This window comes from Pongo pygmaeus, chromosome 8 (assembly GCF_028885625.2).
Source record: "Pongo pygmaeus isolate AG05252 chromosome 8, NHGRI_mPonPyg2-v2.0_pri, whole genome shotgun sequence".
NCBI lineage: Eukaryota > Metazoa > Chordata > Mammalia > Primates > Hominidae > Pongo > Pongo pygmaeus.
The window spans coordinates 133,175,993-133,194,398 of record NC_072381.2 but is presented as its reverse complement, the minus strand read 5'-3'; the positions used below and the strand labels follow the sequence as shown (position 1 = coordinate 133,194,398).

Below are 18,406 nucleotides of genomic sequence, written 5' to 3'. Positions count from 1 at the left end.
CAGCCTGCATTGCCAAGACAATCCTAAGCCAAAAGAACAAAGCTGGAGGCATCACGCTACCTGACTTCAAACTATACTACAAGGCTACAGTAACCAAAACAGTATCATACCAGTACCAAAACAGAGATATAGACCAATGGAACAGAACAGAGGCCTCAGAAATAATACCACACATCTACAACCATCTGATCTTTGACAAACCTGAGAAAAACAAGAAATGGGGAAAGGATTCCCTATTTAATAAATGGTGCTGGGAAAACTAGCTAGCCATATGTAGAAAGCTGAAACTGGATCCCTTCCTTACACCTTATACAAAAATCAATTCAAGATGGATTAAAGACTTTAATGTTAGACCTAAAACCATAAAAACCCTAGAAGAAATCCTAGGCAATACCATTCAGGACATAGGCATGTGTAAGGACTTTGTGACTAAAACACCAAAAGCAGTGGCAACAAAAGCCAAAACTGACAAATGGGATCTAATTAAACAAAAGAGCTTCTGCACAGCAAAAGAAACTACCATCAGAGTGAACAGGCAACCTACAGAATGGGAGAAAATTTTTACAATCTACCCATCTGACAAAGGGCTAATATCCAAAATCTACAAAGAACTTAAACAAATTTACAGGAAAAAACAAAAAACCCCATCAAAAAGTGGGCAAAGGATATGAACAGACACTTCTCAAAAGAAGACATGTATGCAGCCAACAGACACATGAAAAAATGCTCATCATCACTGGTCATCAGAGAAATGCAAATCAAAACCACAATGAGATGCCATCTCACACCATTTAGAATGGTGATCATTAAAAAGTCAGGAAATAACAGATGCTGGAGACGATGTGAAGAAACAGGAACGCTTTTACACTGTTGGTGGGACTGTAAACTAGTTCAACCATTGTGGAAGACAGTGTGGCAATTCCTCAGGGATGTAGAACCAGAAATACCATTTGACCCAGCAATCCCATTACTCGCTATATACCCAAAGGATTATAAATCATGCTACTATAAAGATACATGCACACATATGTTTATTGAAGCACTATTCACAATAGCAAAGACTTGGAACCAACCCAAATGTCCATCAATCATAGACTGGATTAAGAAAATGTGGCACATATACACAGTGGAATACTATGCAGCCATAAAAAAGATGGGTTCATGTCCTTTGCAGGGACATGGATGAAGCTGGAAACCATCATTCTGAGCAAACTATCACAAGGACAGAAAACCAAACACCTTATGTTCTCACTCATAGGTGGGAATTGAACAATGAGAACACTTGGACACAGGGTAGGGAACATCACACCCCAGGGCCTGTAGTGGGGTGGGGTGCAGGGGGAGGGATAGCATTAGGAGAAATACCTAATGTAAATGACAAGTTAATGGATGCAGCAAATCAGCATGGCACATGTATACCTATGTAACAAACCTGCACATTGTGCACATGTACCCTAGAACTTAAAGTATATATTTTAAAAAACTACATATATCCAATAAATTTTTAAAAACATGTTTGTGAGAAAAAATTAAAAGTAGAGTTGTTACATTAAAAAAAAAAATGTTGGTCCTCCCCAATCCCTCCCCTTTGGGCATTCACCTTACCATTCTGAGTCATAGTTTTTTTTTTCATTTGTAAAGCTAAGCTAGTAATACTTACAATGACTATGAGTTTTTATTAGAAATCATATCTATAAATCTCTATTCTTATTAGGCACTCACTGAAATGTCCTCATCACCCTAACTTTACTCAAGCCTGTGTGCTGCATCTTAGAAACACTAGTTGCAGTTGTAGGTGTCTGCATTCCTCAATACAACAATCCAGCTCTAAACTTTTGCTCTGTCTTGGAGATTTCACTCAGTCTGTTGTGCAAGAACATTTATAAAGCACGCAACACATCACCTCTAAATGGAACATCTCCATTTCTCAAAGGCCACAACACCATGTCTGGTTTCGTGAAAGACTGCTCTGGTGGATGGTAAACTGGACATCTTAGCAAAGACTCATCATTCTACACTCAGCCGTGCTAAAAGTCTGTTTTACTGTGGGCGCCCCATTAGGCCATCAAGGGAGCTTTGATGTGCTGTATGAATGAGCCTGTGTGAAATCTGAGCTCAAGAGTGGGTCCGTCCTGCCAGGTCAGAATGTGCGAGCATCCATCTTACCAGTTACTTGAAAATGTATGGCTTCTTCCTGTTATAAATCTCATTTTAATTTTGTTCCTGCAGTGAATGTGGAGATATAGTTATGTGTACTAACAGCCTTACACATTCTAAACCTGAAAATGAAGAAAATATTCTCACCAATGATAACAAAAATAAACTTGCTGATAAAAGAGTATTATTGTTATAGATTCTTAAATTTTTATGTCTCAAATTTTCTTTCGTGTATTATGTATATCAACTAGGGCATTGTAGAGAAATTAAAGCAATAGTGAATGACAGAAAAAAAAGACTAGGAGCAAAGTATCTCTTAATAACTGCATAGCAAATGATTATTTAAGTTTTCCCTCTTCCTCCCCTTGCAATTTCTTTCTTAGATGTTGCATTATTTAAACAGTATACCAAACTGCCTTTAATTTCCTCCAATTGAAATATACAATGTAGTCTATTCTTTTTAGCAAAAAGGAAAAAATTTTTTAAAAATCAAAGTAGTCAATATAAATAGAGCAAGGAGGCAGTCCTATACCATTCAGGATTACAAAAAGAACATAGAGAATTAAGCTCCACACTTTTCAAGAATGCTGAAACAGAAACCTTCCATTAAAGTATTAATTCTACTCACTCCAGAAGTCCATCTTCTTCCCATAACCAGACCTGCCCTTAGGCTTCTCAGAGTAAAGTGGTCTCAGCCCAGCAAAGGGAGGTTCAGTCAAAGCGGGTGGAGTTGTTTGGTTCAGGTGTCGAGGGGAACCAGTGCCTTAGGCAGATCGGAACCACCCGTGCGTGCATGCAGGTCTGGGGGCCTCAGTGCAGGTGATGGATTGCCAGACCGGATTAGGGGCCTGGGGACAGACGACTCCTCAACACCTCTAGAAGGCAGTAAAAATGATCCCTCACAAGCAGCTTCAATGCCTCTCTCATCTTTCAGTCTGATTGCACCCCTGGCCCTGTGAAAGGAGCACACTAGCCTGACTCCATTCCTGACCTCAAATTCTTCCTGCCTCCTTGGGAGCTAAGCCCTGTTCTGGATGAGGAGGTTTAGATCCAGGGAGTGCAGCAGGAAAGGGGAAGGGTGATCTGGAAAATGCTTGGACATCATTGGCAAATAACAAATCATCCCTCAGATAAAAATATACATGTCTGACCACTGACCAACATGTGAAAGCAGGGGTGTCAGCCTAGATTCTCAAGGACATAATTTACATTATCATGATTGCTTTCACATTCAAAGCGAAACTTATATGGACTAACCAAACCCTACTGGCCTCACTGTCAACCCTATCTCTGAATATTCCTATCCCCCAGCTCTGTGCCCACTCCAAATTCCCCCAGCATGACACACAGCCCTCCAGCATGGGTATTCAACAACAATGGCCTTCTGGGCTTGGCCCACTCAGTGTTGTATCTACAGGGTCCAGCAGCAGGCCTGGCCCTGGGTAAGGAAGAATCACACCCATCATAGGAGGCTGGGGGCTGGGTGGTGGGTAGAAGGGTTTATGAAAAGCTGAAGGTATAACTGTATTCACTCACACATATACTCATTCAGTCATTCAGTCAGTCAGTCCGTCGTTCAGCTGCTACCACCTGTCCACAGTCTTCGTGGCTCTAGGGATGTTACTCTGGAAGAAGGCAAGCCGGTCCCTTCCCACATAAACCACAGGAGAAGAGGCAGGAAGGAACTTGGTCTTCTGTGAGTGTGATGCAATACATCCAAGGCCCTAAGAATACACCAAAGGGCACTTAACTTGGACCTGGTTTGTCAGAAGGAGTCTGGAAAAGTGAGGTCTCTCTAGGACCTGAGAGATGAAGTGGGAAGCAGAAAAGTCAGGAATAGAGAGTAGGAAGGCTCCTACTGACGTAGCTCAGTATTATCTGTGGCCTCTGAGAAACAAGTCACTTAACTGGTCTGAGCCTCAGTTTCCCCATAAGTAAAATGGGGATAATAATAGGGGCATCACTGGGTTGTTGTGAAGGCTTAATGAAAAATGCACAGGAAACATCTAACAGAGTCGCTGACACTTTCCTTGACCTTCAATCTGTCTGATGGATGAATGAATGGGTGACTCTTGGGGTAGAGAAAGACTCAATGACTTATAAGTTTAATTTGCTCTAGATTACAGCAGGGACGCAACTCCAATTTTCTTTTCTTTCTTTCTTTTCTTGGTGAAGGTCCAATTCAATATACTATTTATTGCCCTCCATGAAATGGGTGAAACTAAAGATATTTTTAATTCTTTGTGTTCAGCCACTGGTGAAATCTGACCAAAGAAAGTAGTTTATTGCAGGTACCCAGTAGTTAGCCCTGAATAACGTTGATTAGCAAATTTAAATTAGATTAAAAGAAAAAGAGCTCTAAAAACTTTAACCTATAGATGGACTGCACACTCAGAAGCCCTGGGGAAGGGCCAACTCTGTCCACATTAATTTCCTCCTCGTCACTGCCAAATGACAGATCTTCTAATATGAGGACAGGTTTTAAGGTTCCTAAATGACACTGTGGAAAAGTGAGCAGATGGGACCTACACCAGCCCGGGGCAGTGCTTAACTCCCTGCCTAAAATCACAAAGAAGTTATGAAACTGAGAAATCAAACACTTCCTGAGTTAGCAGGGTGTGAAACACACTGGGGTCTGTATACAAGACACAATATGATACTTGTGTTGACAAGTGAGATGGTTGATGACTTGATCATCTATAAGTAATCCTTATAGAGCCAAAAAGCCACGTCCAGCCTGTAATTGCTCACTCATCTTTGTTCTGACCACTGGAAGGAGGCTCTGTGAGGGTAGCAACAGGCTCAGCTTATTCACTGCGTGACTTAATACCACAGAGTTAACACTCAAAAGAGATAGATTGAACAAGTCACATTTTATTAGGATACAAGTGACTCAACCTCTATTGCATTCTATGGTGGTTCCAGATGTTTCTCTCCTACCTGGAGTCAAATCCTGAACTCAATGGATTATTTGAAAATACTATGCCTTTAGGTATGGAGGGTAGGGGGTGTGATCTGTGGCTTTTCCCTTGAAGATCCTACCCAAGATGGGGCTTGGTGGTGTGTGTGGGGTGTGTGTGTGTGCACATGTGTGCATGTCCATCAGTAGGTGCATTTCTGAATATGAGCCATGTAAAGGTTGCAGGTGCATCTGAAGTCCCTTTTAGCTCTCATCAGTTTAGCTTCTGGAGATCATTTAGCCCCTTGACTCAGCTTTTCTATCTGCAGAATGGGGATGAACTTCAGTGTTCTGTTTCACTGAAGAGAGAGTTCTAATAATTACTATAATGGTATTTCTTTGAATGAAAAATGTCACTTGACCAGCGGATACATTTTAGGAGACTAAAGATTGAAGGTTGATTAATATCCCAAGGCAGCACTGCTAAAATCCAAAATTTTTCATCAGAAAAAAAAAACATACTCAATGTTTAATCAATATGTGAAATGTCTTGAAATCCAATGTTCACTTTTTAGAACACTATATATGGCACTTTAAAAAACATTTCTAACAAATGTTGAGCCTTCTTCATGAATGGTTCTTCTTTGTATGGGGATAATTGACCCAGTGACCAAAGGTTTCTAGGGCAGATTACAGTTTCCTGTATTATTATTCTCTTTGATTTTCAATCACTAGGAAATCACCATTGCTGCTTGGCAATGCAAAGAATTCCTAATCACCCAATATTTTGGCATGTTTTAATTGTCTTTCACCTCTGAATTTTGAAGCTTGCTTCTGTATTTGAAACTATTCAGTGCCACCAAGTTGTTTATTAAGACTAAGAATTGGATATTCCTATGGCACACTGCCACGTGCCTATGCCATGATGTAGAGGTATTCCTTTCATTGAAGTTTCACAGTTACTTTTGGAATTGTCTGCAGGATCCATGATTTCAAAAGCAAAAAAATTAAAAAGACAGGGCAGGGGAGCAGACGGGGTCTGAGTGCCACAGTGGGCTCAGAGCCCTGGGGTTAGAGCACCCTCTTAGCCTCCTGGCAGCAATGCCCAGGCCTGACCAACAGGACCACGTCCTTCTGCTGCCTGCATTCAGTGAGCTCTAGGGACTGTGGTCAAGTTCACCAAGCCCTGGTCAGAAGAAAGTATTTAACCATAAAGTGACCTCAAGCTGCATTTTTTTGTTTTGATTTCAACAGTTTCTTTGCTATGGGAAAATGCTTCTTTGGGATAATGAGTCTGAAGCTGACTGTGCCATGCCTGGGCCTATGAAATGCATTTTGGCCTGGCTTCCCCTCTCCTAAACACATCCAGGCATGTGGGCTGTTTTGGACGACGGAATGGGTTTGCCATCTAACCCCACCCATGTCCAAATACCTTGCACTGCTAGAAGTATTTTTAACCAAGCTTTTCTCATGAAGATTTCACCTATTTGTTTATACTATTACCTACTAATGGTATAAAGCTTTGAATAAATGAGCAACTTTCAAATGGTAAAAAACGATCTTTGGGCAAACAAACCAAAAGTTGAAAAAATCTTAAATTTTTTTCCTCAATTTCAACATAAATACCATTGTTAGAGAAAAAAAAAAAAGCAGCTTCCCAACGTCTAGCAGTCATGCAGCCATGACATTCCATGTTTACATCCATACGTGTCAGCCAGTTTTCTCAAAGCTCCACTGATTGTCCAATTGTCCATTGCATTTTCCAACTGTTGTCAAATTTAATTAGGAAAAGTTCTTTCCAAGTTTCCTGCAAGTTCAGACTCTAAAATGGGGATGTTGGTGATAGCAGTGGAATTCTTATACGAAATAGCATACACATGCAAGCTATGTATGTTATATTGGTCTTTATTTTTAGCATTTCATTCCATTAAAATAGGTTCAAGAGATAATTTTTAAATGTATAAGCTAAGGAATTTATTTTCCTTTCCTGGTCTTCTTTAATTGTATTGCTTATGGGGAGTGTCCCCCCAAGAGAGATTGCGGGTTGGTTGTGAGTTTGGTTAGGCGACATCATCACCTTCGACACAACTGGCACTCTGCTCACCTGCTTGTGGGGGGCAGCAGCAGAGATGGCACGCGGAGTTGGGAGCCACCACTGATGAAACATATGATCAGGGGCCAGGTTTATCCCAACTCCTGGCTCCTTCTCTCCATGTTCCCCCGCCTCCCTCCTTCTCCCTCCTTCTCTGTCTTATACACACACGCACACACACACACACACCCCTCACTCTTCAGCAGGGCCATGATGAGTCAGCTCTAGGGACAGACAGGAGCCCTGCTCTCATTTCCAGCACTGGCGGCAGCTGCAGTGAGGGGCCCTGCAGGCAGATTAGGAATACCTGCGTGGCTGGGGCTTAGGGTTGCTAAACCAGCCTGTCCCACTCCAAAGTAACAGTATCCTGTCTCCACTCTCTTCCTGGGAAGGTCCCCTCCCACCCTCCCCCAAAATGCAGGGAAGATGGGTACCCCCCATCAACAACAAGATGGGTACCACTCCACCAATGTCTCCATCTCCAGGGAGTCCCAGATGCCACAAAGACTCAGGGCATCTGACTGGGGCACTTAGGTCCTCTAAGGAGTACAGAGGCCAAAAAATTCCTCTTCCCAGTGACTGGTGGCTCCTTGTCCTTCACAAAGATACCATCTCTAAGAATGAACTGCGTGGGCCAGGGTTCAATTTACACAGGAGGCTGCTGTTCAGGAGCTCGGAACACAGGCACAGCTTTGGCTCAAACTGTGGGTTTGGAGGGGAAAGAGACCAAAACAAGTGTGGCCTTTCATGAGCCTGTGTGAGTGTGAGTGTGGGTGGGGTGGCACAAACCTGGACCCTTGGGGAACTCCTGGGTGCTGGGCACTGCTCCTGTGGTCAGTGATGGTAGGGCCCTGGGGAATTGCCTTGTCCTAGAGGGGGGTCATCAAGGGCCAGGGCTGAGCGACAGGGAAGGGAGCTGGTATCCCAAGGGTGCTTTCTGCACACGCAGTGCTTCTCCCTCCCACCACCGGCAGTTCCAACCATTAGCAAGACCTTCCTCACACAGGACCCAATCCCAACAGTCTCAGATCTCCTCACTGCAGGCTCCTGGCCCACCTGGAGCCCACTGCAGCTGCTCCTGAGCTCTGTCCCCCAGCCCCTGCGGCAGCTTCCCTGAAGCAGAAGGGAAGGCCCTGAGCCAGGTGGGCCAAGCTGGGTGGAGATGGAAAGGGCCCCCACCACCCGGGCCGCCCTGGCAGCCTACCTTCCTTCCACCTGCTCCAAGGCTCTTTGGAGTCAGCCAGCCTCCTTGGAAAACGTTGGAGCTGAGGGCCAACCCGCCGCCCCTTCAAGGCAAATCCCTCGAGAGCACAGGTTCTAGAAGCCCAGGAGGGCTGGACTTAGAGGCAGAGCAGGGAGGCTCCGAAGGTCGCCTGGGTGACGGGTGCACAGCAGAAGGGCCACCCACCCCGAAGCCCAAGAGCCGCTCAGCCCAGCTCCCTGCTGGCCGAGCCGCCCCCGGCTCTGCGCTTCCTCCCAGGGCACCAAGGCCTTCAACGCCAACACGTGGGGCTGTCACCAGGGGAAACCAGAGGCCTGAGCTCAGCACCTCTGGACACCGCACCCGGCTAGCCTCCAGCCTCCCTTCAAACTTCGGTCCCTTCCCGGCTGTAGAGGAGCTGACTGACGCGGAAGCCAGTGGCCGCGGTCTGGTGGCCAGGGGCGAAGCCAGGCGAGGGGCTAAGGGTCGGGGGAGCGTGCGTGGCGACCGTCGGTGGCGGCCTCCCGAAAGAAAAGTCGCCCGCCAGGCCCCCGGGGAAGGTGCCAAGGCCGCCAGCCAGAGCGCTCATAGCGGAGGCGAAACCAGAGAAGCAGGTGGCGGCCTCGGGTGCGGATGGAGAGGGCGAGGCCTGCAGGTCCAGGCAAGCCGCGCTCGGGGGCTCCAGCGCGGGCGCCTCGGCCCCTTCCCCGCTCCTGGCTCCCGAGGGCGCGGCCGCGCTGGCTTCAGCTCTCCTCTTCCTCTTCCTTCGGAAGTTCCCGTTGTCAAACATCTTCTCGCAGTTGGGGTCCAGGGTCCAGTAATTGCCTTTACCTGCAGAAGAAGAAACAGCCCAGTTCAGAAAGTTCGAGCTTTGATGGGCCGTGGTGTGAGCCAGCGAGGAGGTCAGCTTCAGAAAGATCCCCTGCTGGCCCTTGCAGAGGGTCTGAGTCCTCGCCCCCATCCTACCCTTGACGGCACTCTGTATCCGATGGGCCTCCACAGCAGGACTGAGAAGAAAGTGACAATCCAGAAAGGAGGAGGAAGGGAGCCCTGGGAAAGGCCGAGCCCCGCTAAGGTGAAGGAAGGCCTGCGAGATGCTAAGGGTGGGACTCCGCCAGCCACTCTGCCAAGAACAGCGCAGACCACGCCAGGCCCCCAGGTAGGCTCCAGAGCTTTCCAAACGGGCATCCTATTTGTTTTGCCCATCCTTGGGGTAGGCGCTGTCTTCCCCATTTTACCAGGTAAGGCACTGAGGCCCAGGGAAGTTGAGTCACTCCCAAGGTCACCCAGCTTGCTGGCTCTCCCGCTTCTTCCTCCGAAGGAGCGCACAGAGATTGAGAGCCCCGTGACCGCCGCACTGTAAACGCGGGCCTGTGGGCTCAGCCGCTGTCTGAGAACCTGTCCGTGCCCAAGCACGTCTCCCCTTTCTCCCTCTTCCCCGGGTATCCCCAACCGCGCAGGGAGAAATTAGGTTGTACAAGGTCGCTCCCACCCCCGGAGTGCCCGCGGCCCAGCGGGAAGATGGGGAGTCCTGGACGGAGAGAGCCGGCGCGCCGCTGTTACCTGGATCGTCCTCGTCACGGGGCACCTTCTTGAAGCAGTCGTTGAGCGACAGGTTGTGGCGGATGGAGTTCTGCCAGCCCGCCTTGCTGCGCTTGTAGAAAGGGAAGTTGCCAGCCACGTACTGGTAGATCTGGCTGAGCGTCAGCCTCCGCAGCGGCGCGCTCTGGATGGCCATGGCGATGAGCGCCGAGTAGGAGTAGGGCGGCCGCACCAGCCTCAGCAGCTCCTGCTGGCCGGAGAGGCTCAGCCAGGCGAGGTCGGCGCCCGCCAGGCCGCCCGGGGCGCCGAGGAGCGGGCCGGGAGCCCCGCAGCCTGGGGCTGCGTAGGGTGGCGCGGGCCCGGAACCCGAAGCGTAGGACTTGGGGCTGAGCGCTGGCGCGTTCACCCACAGGAGCGGGCCCCCACCCACCGCTCCCAGATCCCCTCGCTCATAGCCCGGGGGGTGCGCGGTGGCCCGGGCCTGGCCGGGCAGGGCCGAGGAGGTGCCCAGGTCGTCGCAGTAGGTGGCCATGTCCAGCCGCGCCCGGGCCTGGGCCAGCGGTGCCGCACCGAAACTCACTGGCGACCCATCCAGGTTGGCCGCCAGCAGCGACCGGGTGCGAGCAGCGCCCGGGTGCGACCAGCCCGGCCCAGCCCTCCGCCCTTTAAACACCGTCGGGGCCAGAGCCCATGGAGAGTGACGGTGGCGAGCCCCTCCCCTGGCAGCCCTGGAGGAGCGAAATCCTTGTCCTCGCCCTGGTGTCAGTTTTCCGCCCCGCCCAGGCCTGACACGTCCTGGACCAGACGCCCCTCTGATTCCCCCTTCCTCCTTTGTGCGATCCGTCCCGAGTCCACAGTCGCTCGCGGTCTTGGTTGCAGGGACCCTAAGTCCGTAGCCTCGTCTGGCTTCATGGGCCCCGCAGCCCCGACTGCCCTGGACCGTACCGCGACTCCTCAAGGTCCCCAGGTCTGTGGCTTGGGAGCCCCGTCCAATGCGCGGCCCCTTTGCTCGCCTAGGGACATCTCGCCCCAACGAAACCCGCCTCGCCGAGGCCCCTGGGTTACCCCGGACTCGGGGCTAGGGGTAGAGGGTGACTACACTGCCCAAGAGATCGCAATGAAGTCCGTAGATCTCCAGGCTGCAGCCGCAGAGGGAGGTGGCGAGGTAGAGAACGCAGAGCTGGGCCTGGACAGCGGCCCTGGGGTCGTGCGGAGTCCTCGCGCCCTCAACCCGCGAAGGCAGCGGACTGACATCTGCGCCGAAGTCGCGCGTACCCCACGGAGGGTCGGGACCCTGGAAATTTCGGACGCCCCAGCAGTCCGGGGCAGTCATCGCTCTTCCCAAACCGGGGAGTCCGGGGCCCCGCCAGGTTTCTCCGCGCTGTGACCTCCAGCGCACAGTGCGGAGGGCGCCGAGCTCTCTGCTGGGTGTCGGAGGACGCACGCGGAAAACAGGGACTTCTCTGCAGTGCGTCCGACGCCAGCCGTCCAGTCCTGCTGCCTCCCGGGGTTGCTGCAGCCCGGGTTTCCCGGCCCCCCAAGCTGCCCGGCTTTCGGCCTCCCCTGCTCCCCGCGCTGTGGGGTGGCGGAGGATGGACCCAGGCAGACACGCCGCGCTGGTGTGGGTACCTGGGAAGAGCGCCCGCCTCCCGGACTCCGAGTCGGACACCTGTGCGAAAGAGGCGAAAATTCAGGCCTGGTGCTCAAGGCTCAGAGATGAGGAGACCTCCCCATCCCCCAAATTCCTGCCGACGGTGTTGGCGCTGACCTCCTGGAAGCTGGTCTCGCCCTGGGTATTCCCCAGCGTTACGCGGGGCTGTGGATCTAATTTTAATTCATTTGAAAAACAAAAGGACCAACTCTTCCTGACTTTTGGCGGTGGAGGAGGCTTGTAGATTGAGGCCAGCGGTTCGATCGAGGAAAGAGTTTGGGTTTGGGGATTAAAGGGCCCGGTTTGAGTCAGCGACTTACTGGTGGTGCAGCCCCTAAGCCTCCCAGATCGTAGTTCCAAATTTTATGTAAAACAACTAATTTATGGAACAATTTAACAAATGGCAGAAAGAAGTGAGAGACCCTCTGTTGGGACGTTGGCCTCTCGCCTTAGAAGTGAAGCCCCTTCAGAAGTGGTGAGTGAACTGAAGGCAGTTCCCAAGCAGTCAAGAGAAAAGAGATACCCCGAAATGGTTCTTTGAGGTCGGCTTTTCGGCTGGACTCTGCCCCCTTTTCCTTCCCCCTTTCCCAAAGATTTCTGATTTTGTCAAAGGAATGCTAGTTGTGGGGGTCCCAGGTGCCTTTTACGAAGCCACCCTCCGCTTCCATCCCCATCGTTGCAGGGGCGGTTGCGGGGTCAACGGGAAGTACTCAGGGTAGGACACGCCTCTTCTTGCTTCTCAGGTGAACACAGTCTATTGCTTCCACCCAAAAGAGCAGCCAGTGCCACCTGCCACTCAGCTTAGCGATTTCCAGTGCCCCCCTCAGGGGAAGCCATGCTGTTGTCCATACATGTGACCAGCTTTTTGGTGACTACCTCTTGAAGAAAGTGTCTTTCCCTCAGCACGTGTGTAGCAAACACGACTTGGATCCTCTCCTTATGGTGCAAACCCATATCACCGCCTATAGACACCCACTTTCCTCCCATAACACCCTTCCAGAGCTTGCCAGAGGGCCTGGGATGGCTCCACATCTTCAGGAATTTTGAAACGGCTGTTGATTAGGAAGCAGTTTTTGAGTCCGTGCTTGATGAGGATGTACAGAGGCTGCACAGCTCTGCCTTGACCCAAATCATCCCAGAGAGAGTGCAAAGGTGGGAGCTGCAGCCAGACTGGCAGGGCCACCGGCATGGCAGGTTCTACAAGAGCCTGCCTGGCTGTCTCTGCTTTCTAGCGGCTGACGTGAAGTACTGGACAAAAGCAGCTGCTCCTTGTCAAGGATTTCGCTTGTCCAAGGCTGTGTACGTAGAAAACACCTATTTTGGTGGAATAACACAATGATTTGACAGGAATAACTAATTTTATCTGCAGTTAACTGCACTACTGTGAGAATAATATCAGAGATGTTGAATTTTAAAGAATAGCTTGGGTCATCTTTTGCAATGTAAAGGAATTTTTTTAAAAAGACAGCAGCTCCTTCCACATTCTCTTGAATTTTAATAGCCTTTCTTTCTGTAAATACTATAACTCTGTAACACTCGTGAGTTTCAGGACCTCTAAGAAAATCAAACGAACCTTCCTGTAATTTCCCTCAATTACACTTTACAGAAATCATTAAAATTTGTGCCATGGATATATATGTCCATATCTTTGTCACCCTTCTTTGCTCTCTGAGCCCAATTTCCATCTTCCATCTCCACTGTGGTAGTTTTCTTATCTTTCAACAGACTGGACTCATAAAATGAATTTCAGTAGAGGGACTGCAGTCATTTTGGGGGAAAATGTGTTAACCCTTAAATGGTCTTGCATGGAACTTTGATGAGAATTTTTCCAAGAGAAAAAAAAAAAATCTCAGGAGAGAAATAACAAGGACAAAGATTGTGCCCTGTCTGGGAGTCCTGCTGGGGTTCTCTAAACAGAGCAGCCCTCCACACCCCCCTCAAGCCTCTGATCCATTTTCCTTTTCTTTATTCTCAAAAGTGACCCCCGCTGCCTACATGGAGGATAAGTCTCCCCAGCCTCCCACCTTTCAAACTGCCAAGCCCACCTGCAGCTGCACCTATACCTGTTGCTGGGGGCACCTCTTCTCCTTCTCCATCATCAGGCCAGTCTCTCCTGGGCAGGACTGGGACTCAAGTGCACACCTGGGATGCAGCACTTAGGGGACACTCGCTGGAAGGGTGTTGTGCCCTTAGGTCTGTTCTCACACTTTTCTCAGGGGCCTCACTCTGTGATCTCCTCCTCTCTCTTCTTCCCATCAGCATTTGCAGATCTCAATTCTCTCCGTGGCAACAAATCCCTTCAGCCCACATCCCTTTTGAGGTGTCTCCAGGTCTTCAGAAGCCTAGTCTCTAGTGGCTGCTGCCCCATCCTCCTCTCTCAACAGCACACTCTTCACTCAGCACAGACAGCCATCCACCCCCACAACTCAACTGAAACTGCTCAGGCACAGCCTCTGGTGGCCTCGGTCACCCTAAATCCAATGATGGTTTTTACTCCTCATTTTGCTCGACTCGCAGCATCCCTTGACACCTGCCAGAATCAATACCTCTTTCTCTGCCTGTTTTTCAGCACTGTCCATCTGGTTGACCTCCCCTTCTCTGGCTTCTTCTTGGGCTCTGGGCTGGCTTGCCCTGCTCTGAGGCTGAGGTTCTGCAGAGCTCTGTTCTGAGCCCTCTTCCTCACTCCTGTGGCTGTAATTTGTGGCCTCTGGTTCAGGGTTTGTCAACCTCAGCACTATTGACATTTGGGGTTGGGTAAACCTTTGCTGTCCTGTGTGTTGTGGGATTTTTAGCAGTACTCCTGCTTTCTACCTGCTCAATGTGGACAACGCCTCCACTATTATGGCAACCAAAAATGTCTTCAGACATGGCCAACTGTCCCCTGTGGAGCCAAATCACTCCCATGGAGAACCCCTGCGTTAACCAATGATTCCCTCATTTTTAGCATCCATTTGATTGTCTTCCTTTCAAACTCAACATGAAGAGGAATAACTCGTTATCTTCTACTCCAGAACCTGTTTATCCATAGCATCTCCGTGGATGGCAACATCACTTGCTCAGTTGTTTGAGGCAAAACCTGGGAGTCCTCCTTGACTCTCCCTTCCCTCCCTCCCACAACTAATCAGTCAGCAAGAAGTCTTTATGCTGTGTCTAAATCATTTCTCACTAATCCAAAGCCCATTCCTCTGTCTTTCAGGATGATTGCAACAGCTTTTAGTAGATCGCCTTTGCTGTCTGTCTTGTCCCTCCCAATATGTTATCCACACTATGGCCAAACTGACCTTTCTAAAACCATGGTGGGAAGGATTCCAAAGATGATTCCCAAGATTCCCAGATTACTCAACCAAACACTAACCTAGTTACTGCAGATGTAAAGTCCCAAGTCAGTTGACCTTAAGATATAGAAGTTATTCCAGTGGGCCTGACCCAGCCAGGTGAACCCTTTAAAAGCAGAGTTTACTTTGGCTGCCAGTAGCAGCATAAGTCAGAGAATGATTTTTTTTTTTTTTTTTTTGAGACAGAGTCTTGCTCCATTGCCCAGCCTGGGGTGCAGTGACAAAATCTCAGCTCACTGCAACCTCTGCCTCCCGGGTTCATACGATTCTCCTGCCTCAGCCTCCCAAATAGCTGGGATTACAGGTGCTTGCCACCATGCCTGCCCAACTTTTGTATTTTTAAGTAGAAATGGGATTTCACCATGTAGACCAGCTGGGTCTTGAACTCCTAACCACAGGTGATCATCCCACCTCAGCCTCCCAAATTGCTGGGATTACAGGCGTGAGTCACTGCACCTGGCCAGAAGTCAGAGAAGTATTTGATGCACCATTGCTGGCTTAAATATGGAGGCCACAGGAGGAATGTGGGCAGTCTTCAGAAGCTGAGAGTGGTCCCAGCTAACAGCCAGCGAGGAAACAGGGACTTCAATCCCACAACCAAAAGGAAATGAATTCTGCCAATCACAAGAATAACCTTGGAAGAAGACCCCAAGCTCCAGATGAGAACACAGTGGCTGACACTTTGACTTCAATCTGAGCAGAGAACTCAAGACATATCCTGCTAGACTTCTGACCTACAGAACTGTGAACTAATAAGTAAGTATTGCTTTAAGCCACTGAATGTGTAGTAATTTGTCACAAAGCAATCAAAAACTAAAAAAGAAATGGGGTCATGCACCCTCCAGGCCAGACACTCCCCTTGTCTCAGAAGATTCCCACTTCTCAGCGTGACTGAGCCTCCCCAGGACACGGCTCTGCCCCTATAGCCTGTGTTCTCATCACCCCGAGTGTGGAATCCCAAGCAAGGTGTGTTTGCTGAAATTTACAGCTGTTGTGCAGGAATCAACTTGGCTAGAGGAGTCTACTTAGTATTTTCAAACTTTCAAAATCTAGAGAGAGCTCAAGAGGCTTTTGTCTTAGAAGGGATCATTTGCAACATCCTCAGATACTCTCCTTGACTTTTGCAGTTTTTTTCTTTCAAATTATGTTGTAGGTTTTGGAATTTTATGTAGCCTTCCGGTTTCTCACATTAGAAAGGGTCAGGTCAGGGGCTACTGTGGCCAAGAGCTTAGTCTGGGGATACAACCAGATCTTGGTTTGAAACTGGGCTACAGCAATGAGATCTTAGGTCAACCATTCCATCCCTGAGCCTCATTTTTTTCCCTGCCTGTGAAGTGCTTTGACATAGTAAGTTTCTCCGTTAGCACAGGCATACTTTGTTTTATTATGTTTCACAGATACTGTGTTTTTTACAAATTGAATAATTGTAGCAATCCTAACTCAGGAAGTCTATCAGCACCATTTTTCTAACTGTGTGTGCTCACTTCATGACTCTGTGTCACGTTTTCGCAATTTTTGAAATATTTCAAACTTTTTCATTATTATTAATCTGTTATAGTAATCTGTGTTCAGTGGTCTTTGATGTTACTATTGTAATCATTTTGGGGAGCCATGAACCGTGCCCATATAAGATGATGAACTTAATAAATGTGTGTGTTCTGACTGCTCCACCAACCAGTCATTCCCATCTCTGTCCCTCTCCTTGGGCCTCCCTATTCCCTGAGACAAAATAATATTGAAATTAAGCCAATTAATAACCCTACAATGGCTTCTAAGTTGAAGTGAAAGGAAGAGTTGCAAATCTCTTACTTTAAATCAAAAGCTAGAAATGATTAAGTTTAGTGAGGAAGGCATGTTGAAAGTTGAGACAGACCAAAACATAGGCCTATTGTACCAAATAATTAACCAAATTGTGAATGCAAAGGAAAAATTCTTGAAGAAAATGAAAAGTGCTACTTCAGTGAACACATGAATAATAACGTGAAACAGCCTTATTGCTGATATGGAAAAAGTTTCAGTGGTCTAGATAGAAGATTAAACCAGCCCAGAACATTCCCATAAACCAGACCAATTCAGAACAAGGCCCTAACTCAATTCCATTCTATGAAGGCTGAGAGAGAGGTGAGGAAGCTGCAGAAGAAAAGTTTGGAACTAGCAGAAGGCTCATGAGATTTAAGGAAATAACCTGTCTTTATAACATCAAAGTACAACATGAAGCAGCAAGTGCTGATGTAGAAGATGGAGCAATATATCCAGAAGATCTAGCTAAGACCATTGGTGAAGGTGACTATACTAAACAACAGATTTCCAGTGTAGACAAAGAAGATTCCATCTAGGACTTTAATAGCTACAGAGGAGAAGTTGATGCCTGGCTTCAAAACTTTAAAGGACAGGCTGACTGTCTTGTTAGGGGATAATGCAGCTGGGAACTTTAAGTTGAAGCCAATGCTCACTTACCATTCTGAAAATCCTAGGGCCCTTAAGAATTATGCTAAATCTTCTCTGCCTGAGCTCTATAAATAGAACAACAAAGCCTAGATAACAGGACATCTATTTACAGCATGGTTTGCTGAATATTTTAAGCCCACTATTGAGATCTACTGTTTAGAAGAGAAGATTTCTTTCAAAATATTACTGCTCATTGACAAAACATCTGGTCACTGGAGAATGCTGATGGAGATGTACAAGGAGATTAATGTTTTTATACCTGCTAGCATGATGTTAATTCTGTAGTCTATGGATCAAGGAACATTTTCAACTTTCAAGTGTTATTAAAGAAATACATTTCATAAGGCTATAGCTGCCAGAGACAGTGATTCCCCTGATGGAGCTGGGAAAAGTAAATTGAAAGCCTTCTGGAAAGGATTCGCCATTCTAGATGCCATTAGGAACATTCATAATCCATGAGAGGAAGTCAAAATAGCACATTAACAGGAGTCTGGAAGAAGTGAATTTCAGTGCTCATAGATGGCTTTGAGGAGTTCAAGACTTCAATGGAGGAAGTCACTGCAGATGTGGTAGAAATGACAAGAGAACTATAGATAGTAATGAAGCCTGAAGATGTGACTGAATTGCTGCAATCCCATGATAAAACTTAAACAGATGAGCAGTTGCTTCTTACAAATGAGCCAAGAAAGTGGATTATTGACAACCCAAATGCCCATCAGTGACAGACTGGATAAATAAAATGTAGTACATATACACCATGGAATACTATGCAGCCATTAAAAGGAATGAGATAGTGTCAGGGACATGGATAGAGCTAGAAGCCATTATCCTCAGCAAACTAACACAGGAACAGAAAACCAAACACCGCATGTTCTCACTTAAAAGTGGGAGCTGAACAATGAGATCAAATGGACACAGGGAGGCAAACAACACACACTGGGGCCTGTTGTGCAGTGGGGTCAATGGAGGGAGAGCATTAAGAAAAATAGCCAATGCATGCTGGGCTTAATACCTAGATGATGGGTTGATCTGTGCAGCAAACCACCATGGCACATGTTTACCTATGTAACCACCTGCACAT

General features: G+C 47.9%; 1 protein-coding gene and 1 pseudogene across 1 annotated transcript; one reads left to right on the top strand and one right to left on the bottom strand.

Moving 5' to 3' along the window:
- Nucleotides 1-8,734: 8,734 nt before the first annotated feature.
- FOXI2 (forkhead box I2) lies at nucleotides 8,735-10,423 on the bottom strand. The gene is made up of 2 exons (XM_054437033.1): nucleotides 9,913-10,423; nucleotides 8,735-9,180 (listed from the first exon to the last, which is right to left on the bottom strand). Exons 1-2 carry the CDS (start codon nucleotides 10,421-10,423, stop codon nucleotides 8,735-8,737), a joined length of 957 nt encoding a protein of 318 aa, XP_054293008.1.
- Nucleotides 10,424-11,008: 585 nt separating this feature from the next.
- Nucleotides 11,009-14,464, top strand: LOC129045098 (uncharacterized; annotated as a pseudogene).
- Nucleotides 14,465-18,406: the final 3,942 nt, after the last annotated feature.